Source organism: Eucalyptus grandis, chromosome 8 (genome assembly GCF_016545825.1).
Source record: "Eucalyptus grandis isolate ANBG69807.140 chromosome 8, ASM1654582v1, whole genome shotgun sequence".
Taxonomy (NCBI): domain Eukaryota; kingdom Viridiplantae; phylum Streptophyta; class Magnoliopsida; order Myrtales; family Myrtaceae; genus Eucalyptus; species Eucalyptus grandis.
In genome coordinates, this window is record NC_052619.1 from 53,836,350 (window position 1) to 53,846,879 (window position 10,530).

General features: G+C 43.0%; 1 protein-coding gene across 1 annotated transcript; it reads left to right on the plus strand.

The window, feature by feature from the left end:
- Positions 1-304: 304 nt before the first annotated feature.
- On the plus strand, positions 305-10,174 carry LOC108959222 (serine/arginine repetitive matrix protein 1-like). The gene is made up of 2 exons (XM_039300129.1): positions 305-1,239; positions 10,124-10,174. Exons 1-2 carry the CDS (start codon positions 631-633, stop codon positions 10,172-10,174), a joined length of 660 nt encoding a protein of 219 aa, XP_039156063.1. The 5' UTR covers positions 305-630.
- Positions 10,175-10,530: the final 356 nt, after the last annotated feature.

Below are 10,530 nucleotides of genomic sequence, written 5' to 3' on the forward strand. Positions count from 1 at the left end.
AGTTAACCACTATAATATTGGATCAAAACCACGACGATGGAAGGCCTCGAGTCCAAAACCCGTTTCGACTTAATATTCTTTGTAAGGAGATTTGGGTCGTTATTAATAGTCTCACTTTGCACATTAACGGTTTAACATGCACGTTTTTAATAATATGGGTTTTTTTTCTTCAATTTTGAACTTTGGATAAATGGCTCCTTCAATTTCGTTCATCAACAATTGAAATACTAAACTGTGACATCCAAAATTTTGGATTGTGAAGTTGGAATGCAAGTGGGTTATATTGGTAAGGAAAAATACCAATGGAATGATGAGGTGTTGCATAAATTAATGGGGGTCAATTTGATTTAATTCAAGAGGAATTAAGGCCCAGTTGGAAAGAAAACCTAGCAAATTCGTATGCCACACATACCCCACATTTTGGCCTATCTAAAGGCTTCTAGAAGGGGTAGAATTGACAAGAAATTGTGAGTGGAAGGTGACATCACATGATGTCATGGTGGGCCAAGTGTGTGATGACCTAAGAGAGAGAGTGTGAGAGGAAGAGGGGAAATTGAAATTTTCTTCCTCCCCTCTCTCCTCCGTCGACGGATCCATCCCTATCTTCTTCTTCCTTTTCTCCAAACCTCCATGGGAGCGGAAGACCAGAGAAGCAGAAGCAGCTGCCGTCGTCGCCCACCGAAGCCGGAGCCGCCGCCGCTGCTCCGCGGTTGGCCGCACCTCACCGCACGCCCTCTCTTCCGCCTCTCTCTCCCTCCTCTTACTGGTGCGAACCAGAGGACAGCAGAAAGTAAAGCAGCGTCCAGCGTCGCCGGAAGGAACCGCGACCAGCTGCCTGGACGCCGCCGCACCGGAGCTGCCGCACCGCCGCCCGCGCGACGCCGCGCGCTCCGCCGCCTCACGATCGCACCTGCCGTCCTCGCTGTGCGACCCAACCCCTGTTCCGCCTCTGTTCAGCTTCGTTTTGGCCATCTACGGTCCACGGTTCGGCCACCTCCGGCCACCGTGCGCCGCCACTTCGACCCGTCGGAGTCCCCTCGCCCTCCACCGGCCTTGGCTAGCTCGAATCAGCCCCGGATCCGCCCCTTCCAGCAGCGATCAGAGAAGTCAGAAAATGGGTTTCCAGCACTGTTCAAGGTCGTTTTGGGTCGTTTCCCGGCCCCGAACTCGAGGCCCGCTTTGGGAACAATCGTTCCTCGCGTCGCCGCCGTCGGATTGATCCGATTTGCGCGCGATTTGGTGAGTAATCTCACTAATCCTGGATTAGTTGGCTAATTATGCTTTAGGTTGGTTTAGTTTTAATTAATTATGTTTAGGTTGTTAGATTAGAAGTAATTAGCAATTATTAGTCAATTGTGATGCGATTTAGATAAATTGATTGTGCAATTAACAAGTAGACGTGGTCTACTATTTATTGGGAGTGTCTCGGGAATTTTCGAACCCCTAATTGAGCTTCAATTTGATGATTCGGGCCTAAGTGGGATTTTTGGCATTTAAATATTAATTTTCGGAATTAAATTAAATAATTATTTATTTTTCGAAAATTCAAGGGAGATGGTCTGGAACCGGAATATTATGCTGATGATTGTGGCGAAGTCCGTTTATTTGATCGGACTTTATTTTTTAAGCTAAATTGAATTTTTAAGATTAATCAATTTTCGAAATTAATTAAATAATTATTTAATTCCTGAAAATTCAATTTGGCCCGTGGCCCAATTATGCTGATGACCGTGGTGATTAATTGGACCTTATTTTGAGCTAAACAGAATTTTTAATATTAAATAATTAATTTTCGAAATTAATTAATTAATTAATTATTTTTCGGAAATTAGGTTTGAGATGGCCGATGACCGGAATTTCATGCTGATTGTCATGGTGTGGTTCGTTTATTTATTTGAGGCTTAATTTGTGAGAAATTGATTTATTAGTGATTTTAGGATTTATTCCTAAATTGCACAATTTTTGGTTATTACTTGAAGAATAACCGGGCATCGGTTGATAATGCCAATATATTGAAAAAGTTGCCGAGTGGGGCCGTGATACCACTACATATAGCATTGCCACTTATTGAAAGTTGGAGTGGGGCCGTGATGCCACTACATGCCGAGTGGGGCCGTGATGCCACTACATATAGCATTGCCGAGTGGGGCCGTGATGCCACTACATATAGCATTGCCGAGTGGGGCCGTGATGCCACTACATATGATATTGCCGAGTGGGGCCGTGATGCCACTAAATCTAAGAAAGTTGCTTGGTGGGGCCATGATTACCACCTATAATTAAGTTGTGTCCTAAGGACCGTGATTCATAATTGGGATTTGAATTGGAATAGTTGAAATGACCAGGAAGTGGTCTTGTTGATATGTAATCGACTAGGTCGATTGATCATTGCTTGATCGATGTTGTGAATGGGCGATTGATTGGAAATGACCATGAGATGGTATGATTGACTTGTAATCGACTAGGTCGATTGATCGATTATTCGATCTCGAGTGTGACTTGATGTGATTCATTGCCTTGGTTGGATGTTGTGAATTGAATGATTGAATGGAGATGATCATGAATGGTCTTCTGGCATATAATCGACTAGGTCGATTTGATCGATGCTTCGATAAGTGATCGATTGCTTGGGTGCCTATTATGAATTGTACTAACTCGCGGGTGGGATATGAGGCCAAGGTACGTCTTACGCCCTATGCGTGTATAGGCAGCCTATAGTATAATAGTTTACTAATTGGGCTTAGTGGGTAGAACTCGGCGAGACGTAGTCTCATCCCGGTTTGGGGAAAAACATTTCGGGACCCCGTTGAGGAGCCGAGGAGGAATGAGAAGGAGAACTCGGAAATGAAACCTGAGTAGAAGAATTTTTGAAAGAAGAAGATAATCTCGAGAGGGGCCTTGAGTACGGCCCGGATGGCTGAGAGTTTATCTTATTTTGAGATTTCCTTTTTGATGTGAATAGTTATGAAGTTCTCTAGTTGATGTCATGTACAAAAGTTTGGTTATAAATTTCAATATGAAAAATATGGCCCTGCTTTTCTATCCCATCGTTTTATTGTCTGGGGATTTTAATTGCTTCCGCATGTGCTTATAAATTAAAAGGGTCGGCGATACATTGTCCTGGGATATCGCATTATAAAATCAACATGAGAAGAGAAGGATGTGTGCGTGCCTGAGGATCGGGGCGTGACAACCTGTTTAAGTGGTATCAGAGCGAGGTTGAAGATTGGAGTGATAAGGAGCGTTGACCATGGGATAGTTAGTAGGAAAGGCCTTTAGATTTATGTTGGTGCATGTCTGTGTTAGCTGGATGCTAGAATTGATTGTCGTGTGAGGATCGCTCATCTTCTAATCCAGTGTGGATGTGGAAGACGGGTTTCAGTGTAAAGACTGAACCATGAGCGAGTAGGAGTTGAGATCTCCTAGTGAGAGGACAATGTCCTCTGTGACTCGGGATAATGCACTGACAAAGGTCAGTACCCGAGGTGGTTGTGGCGAGTGTTGACTCGGCCCGGCTCGAGTGTAAGAGTACCACCGCAAGTTGGTACTAGTGTAACGGCGTCGAATGATCCTAAGTTCGATAGGATCGTTCGATGCTAGTGTTCCTTGGGACTAGATGAGCCGGAAGCTCGGGATCAAGCCATTGTTGTTGTTGTCGTTATCAACCGTTGTTGTCGCCTTGCTGTTGAGATCCGTTGGAGATGTGATCGGGGCGAGTCATTGCATTCGAGCCAAGGTATAGATCCGGTTCAAGCGAAATGTGAATCGATCGAGATCCGAGGTCGAGAGAAAAGGTATTCTATTCCTCCCTCGAGGAAGGGTGGGATAGTCAAGTCGGCCGAGCATAATAGATCGAAATCGTGATGATGGAGATCGGTATTATGTCCTTCATAGGACGCGAAATTGTTTAGAGTATAGCCAACGGGGATATCTAGTTGGGAGTGATCCTAGCAGACTGATGAGGCAACCAGAAAGAGTGCATGCTTTCGCCTAATAGAAGATAGAAGATGCACCGAAAAGTGTCGAAATTGTAGAAAGAAGTATGGATAAATCCGATTAATTCGAGTATGACTAGAACTGTTGTGTTGATGACCAACATGGCCATCAAGTGAAGGGACTATCGGTGGAAGTCTAAGGTAGCATAGACATTGCTACGTTGGCAAGGAAGGAATGGGAGTAGAATGGACCTTGCATCGATCGAAGAAAGAATGTCTTTGAAGTGATTTTATTAGAGCAAGTGCGTAGCAAAGTTTTGTCTTGAGTTGGTAGAACTTAAATTGTTGACGTAAAAGTGAAAGAGGGAATCACTAGCAATAGTTGTGCTTGACTAGTTGCTTGAAGTGTGAGTTTGATGCCACACGAATAGTGTGGGCTCATGGAGCATCTAGTGATAATGAATCACGATCATGGAGTAAGCCAGTTTAGTCCATTAGCATGTGAAAGGGTCAAGGTTATTGGGAGTCAAAAAGAATCTTGATTTCGTTAATCTTCTCACTTGAAGGTAACTTGTTTGTTAGATGGAGGTTACCAAGGTTGCTTGCGCGAGTGTCTTGGGTAAGACCGATTGGAGAACTAGAGATGGAGGACATCTCAGTGGTCTACAAAATTCTAGATGTGTTGTCACTAGAACTATCAGACCGCCGTCAGAGAAAGAGATAGAAATTATGATTGAGTTAGCACCAGCATAAAGCCACTCTCGAAGGCTTCTTACCAGGTATTGTTGTTTGAATTGATAGAACCGAAAGTACGGATGTGAAGATTGATGAATGAGGAATTCATACATATTAGTGCATCGTTTTAAGGAACATCAGTTTTGTGGAAAGAGAAATGAAAATGGTTCATTACAATCATACATCAACCATTGTCAAAGATCAATTGGGTGACTTGTTATAAAGAATGTTGATGTCTTCAAGGATCGACTTGAGGACGAGGTTATCTTCGATTGAGAACCGGGAAGGAGGTTATACGAAGACAACACTTCGCACTTGATTTAGTCCTTATGAGAATAATGTAAGGCCATTTGATTCGACGAATGCTTCGATCGTTGTCATAAATTTGACAAACCGAGTGTTCAAAGAATACCTAGATCAATGGGGATCGTGTGATGTAGCGACGTTCTAGGGTGTTCATTAAGTGATGAGGATCACGAGAGCCCCTAAGAATGGTCATGTGATTACAGGGTAAGGGATCTTCATGGACCCAGCCAAGATCGAATCAGTTGTTTATGGACGGAGATCGACATCAATGTTAGAGATCAAAAGCTGTGGGGATTGGACAGATTACTATGGAAGGTTTGTGAAAGAATTTTCAGCATCGGCATCATCGTGAGGTTGATCTCTTAAGAAAGAGGAGAAATTCATCAGCATAGACAAGTACGAGGATAGTTTCCAAAGCTTAAATAAGATCTGACTATCGTACTTGTGCTAAACTTTCATTTGGCTCGGAAAGCATGGAATCTTTAGTGATGTGTCTTGTAGAGGACGGGGTATGCATTGATACAACATGAGAAGATTGTTGTATCAACCGTTCCGCCGGTTGAGCCCCAATAAGTGGAATACGAAGCGGTGTCGTGAACCGAATTTTGGTAGAACTATAATGAGTGATATTGGATATCACCTTGGAGGAACGAAATGAGTCATTAATGTGTTGAGTCGAGAGTCTTCAATTGTGCATAGACTAGCTAAAGTGTAGACTTTACTTGAAAAGACTTTGAAATTGGGTTTTCAAATTTGAGGCGAGCTACCTTTTAAATTTTATAGCCACCCTCAAAATTGAACCAAATGTTCGAGTTAGAATCGGCACCTAGTTGACAAGACGAGAGATGTTCGGAGATCTATAAGAGGATATTGGCAAGAAAGAATCTAACTTTAAAACTTCTGAGGATGGAACGTTCGGGTTCCATGAGGAATTGAGTGCACCTGGGAGTGTAGCACTCGGGAAAATATTTTGTCGAAGTTCGCTATAGTATTGCAACTTTGTCCGGATGGTGCAAGTAAGTCGAAATCGGCATGAGCTAGATTAGTAAGCTTATATGAAGATAAATACGGCTAGCAGCGGGTTGAAAGCGTCGAAGTGTCGGTAAGTGGAATGCGAATTGGGAGGATTTTACCATCACTTGAGAGTCCCAAGTGAAAATGGAAATATATCACAATGGAACATTGTGATATGCTTACTAAAGATTCAGGGGATTACTGATACCATTTGAGAATGGTGGTTGATCGATAGATGGAGTTGGTCTACTTTGGTACAGTACGAATAGATCTTGTTTTGAGTGTGTGACATCCAGATTTCGGACTCGATTTCGATTAGATAAATTGGGCATTTCATCGATGCAATTACGGTGTTTTTCTCGAGTTGGCCACTCATGAGATAACTAGACTAGTTGGGTGAGTTATTAAGGACCTTAAGGCAAATAGACTTGAGAATTCGACCATGGATCGACTTCTCGGCCGTGCTCATCTTTAGAGATCATTGCGGACACAATATAAAATCGATTTAAAATCGAAATAGATCGGCTCGACTGAGATGAATGACCGATCGTGGGTGACTCCACTAAATTGGAAAATTCTCATCGGCCTACTAATTTGATGTTTCTATCGTTTTGGTACCTGTGTTCGTATTTGAACCTTTGAGATTTTCACGACAATCGAGAGTCGCCAATGTGTCGAGTGGGTTCATTGTGGTTCGAAGAAAATCGACCACGGGTCATTTGTCCTAAAAAGCTCTGAACACTACCCGGTAGCTTAGGTCACACTAAAAGCGTGTCGGAGTGAAATTAACCGCCAATCTAAGTTCGATTTCGAAATTAAAGATTATGTCTTGTCATGTGGGTATAGAAATGTGTGTGCATCGGATAATTCACCGACATGGAGTGTCGAGGATGAATTATATTTCGAATCTAAATCAGAGATTATAAATTTGGCAAAGTTTCGAGGGTTCTTTATTAAGCGGTGTTATAGCGAGAGGTGCAATTTCAATGGAGAAAAGAAAGTGAATAAAGATTTCGGGCCAAAGTCATTACCGGTGATTAGTTGCTAAGATCGATTACTGTTATATCGAGATCTTGACCGAGAGATTCATAGTTTTGAATCAGTCGAGATATTTTCTTTTTAATCAGTGCAAAGCAGAGTGTACAGGATTTCAATCGGTTGAGATGAAATCAGAAATCAGAAGATTTCAAGTCCAGAGTCAGCTCAGTGATCAGTATTTGTAGTTGTTAGATCAGTGTCAGAGTAAAGGCTGCTCAGAACTGTCAGAAATTTTGAATTGTTGAGGTTCGAAGATTTACTAGAGAGTCGAGAAAAAGTGATCAGATGTGGATGACATCGTGTCTTATGTGAGAAGCTCAGTTCAGTTGTTGGTTTAGAAAGATCATAGTTTGTGTACCAAGATGATTTCCTTAATCAAAATGGTCAGACAGCACCACAAACCCGAAGGATTAGCGTGGGAAAAAGTGAGACTCAATGAGACGACAATACCCTCACATTTTGTATAAGGATTGGTAAAAGTTTAAATTTCGAGGACGAAATTTTTATAAGAGGGAAAGAGTTGTGACATCCAGATTTTCGGGTTTTAATTCGACTGGATAAATAGAGCCATTTTCGTTCAGTTGAAGCCAGGGATTGTGAAGTTGGAATGCAAGTGGGTTATATTGGTAAGGAAAAATACCAATTGGAATGATGAGGTGTTGCATAAATTAATGGGGGTCAATTTGATTTAATTCAAGAGGAATTAAGGCCCAATTGGAGGGAAAACCTAGTGAAATTCGTATGCCACATATACCCCCACATTTTGGCCTATCTAAAGGCTTCTAGAATGGGTATAATTGTCAAGAAATGGTGAGTGGAAGGTGACATCATATGAGGTCATGGTGGGCCAAGTTGTGATGACCTAAGAGAGAGAGAGTGTGTGAGAGGAAGAGGGAAATTGAAATTTTCTTCCTCCCTCTCTCTCCTCCGTCGACGGATCCATCCCTATCTTCTTCTTCCTTTTCTCCAAACCTCCATGGGAGCGGAAGACCGAGAAGCGAAGCTCCGCCGTCGTCGCCGCCAAAGCCGCCGCCGTTGCTCCGCGGTTGGCCGCACCTCACCGCACGCCCCCTCTCCGCCTCTCTCTCCCTCCTCTTGCGGTGCGAACCGAAGGACCAGCGAAAGTAAGCGGCGTCGGCGTCGCCGGAAGGAACCGCGACCAGTCGCGCCGCCACGGAGCTGCCGCCCGCCGCCCGCGCGACGCCGCGCGCTCCGCCGCCTCACGATCGCACTCGCCGTCCCCAGGCGTGCGACCCAACCCCCGTTCCGCCTCGTTCGGCTTCGTTTTGGCCATCTACGGTCCACGGTTCGGCCACCTCCTCGCCACCGTGCGCCCACCTTGGTCGGAGTCCCCTCGCCCTCCACCGGCCTTGGCTAGCTCGGATCCGCCCTCATCCGCCCTTCCGGCCGCGATCGAGAAGTCGAGAAAATGGGTTTCCAGCTGGTTCAAGGTCGTTTTGGGTCGTTTCCCGGCCCGAACTCGAGGCCCGCTTTGGGAACAATCGTTCCTCGCGTCGCCGCCGTCGGATTGATCCGATTTGCGCGCGATTTGGTGAGTAATCTCACTAATCCTGGATTAGTTGGCTAATTATGCTTTAGGTTGGTTTAGTTTTAATTAATTATGTTTAGGTTGTTAGATTAGAAGTAATTAGCAATTATTAGTCAATTGTGATGCGATTTAGATAAATTGATTGTGCAATTAACAAGTAGACGTGGTCTACTATTTATTGGGAGTGTCTCGGGAATTTTCGAACCCCTAATTGAGCTTCAATTTGATGATTCGGGCCTAAGTGGGATTTTTGGCATTTAAATATTAATTTTCGGAATTAAATTAAATAATTATTTATTTTTCGAAAATTCAAGGAGATGGTGCAACCGGAATATTATGCGATGATTGTGGCGAAGTCCGTTTATTTGATCGGACTTTATTTTTTTAAGCTAAATTGAATTTTTAAGATTAATCAATTTTCGAAATTAATTAAATAATTATTTAATTCTGGCAATCGGATGGCCCTTTATGCTTGACCGTGGTGAAGTCTTAATTGGACCTTATTTTGAGCTAAACGAAATTTTTAATATTAAATAATTAATTTTCGAAATTAATTAATTAATTAATTATTTTCGGAAATTAGGTTTGAGATGGCCGATGTACCGGAATTTAAATGCTTGATTGTCATGGTGTGGTTCGTTTATTTATTTGAGGCTTAATTTGTGAGAAATTGATTTATTAGTGATTTTAGGATTTATTCCTAAATTGCACAATTTTGGTTATTACTTGAAGAATAACCGGGCATCGGTTGATAATGCCAATATATTGAAAAAGTTGCCGAGTGGGGCCGTGATACCACTACATATAGCATTGCCGAGTGGGGCCGTGATGCCACTACATGAAAGAGTGGGGCCGTGATGCCACTACATATAGCATTCATTGACATTGCCGTGGGGCCGTGATGCCACTACATATAACATTGCCGAGTGGGGCCGTGATGCCACTACATATAGCATTGCCGGGTGGGGCCGTGATGCCACTAAATCTAAGAAAGTTGCTTGGTGGGGCCATGATTACCACCTATAATTAAGTTGTGTCCTAAGGACCGTGATTCATAATTGGGAATTGAATTGGAATAGTTGAAATGACCGGAAGTGGTCTTGTTGATATGTAATCGACTAGGTCGATTGATCATTGCTTGATCTGATGTTGTGAATGGGCAGATTGATTGGAAATGACCATGAGATGGTATGATTGACTTGTAATCGACTAGGTCGATTGATCGATTATTCGATCTGAGTGTGACTTGATGTGATTCATTGCCTTGGTTGGATGTTGTGAATTGAATGATTGAATGGAGATGATCATGAATGGTCTTCCTGGCATATAATCGACTAGGTCGATTTGATCGATGCTTCGATAAGTGATCGATTACTTGGTGCCTATTATGAATTGTACTAACTCGCGGGTGGGATATGAGGCCAAGGTACGTCTTCGCCCTATGCGTGTATAGGCGGCCTATAGTATAATAGTTTACTAATTGGGCTTAGTGGGGTAGAACTCGCTGAGACGTAGTCTCATCCCAGTTTGGGGAAAAACATTTCAGGACCCCGTTGAGGAGCTGAGGAGGAATCTGAGAAGGAGAACTCGGAAATGAAACCTGAGTAGAAGAATTTTTGAAAGAAGAAGATAATCTCGAGAGGGGCCTTGAGTACGGCCCGGATGGCTGAGAGTTTATCTTATTTTGAGATTTCCTTTTGATGTGAATAGTTATGAAGTTCTCTAGTTGATGTCATGTACAAAAGTTTGGTTATAAATTTCAATATGAAAAATATGGCCCTGCTTTTCTATCCCATCGTTTTATTGTCTGGGGATTTTAATTGCTTCCGCATGTGCTTATAAATTAAAAGGGTCGGCGATACATTGTCCTGGGATATCGCATTATAAAATCAACATGAGAAGAGAAGGATGTGTGCGTGCCTGAGGATCGGGGCGTGACATTTGCAAAATATA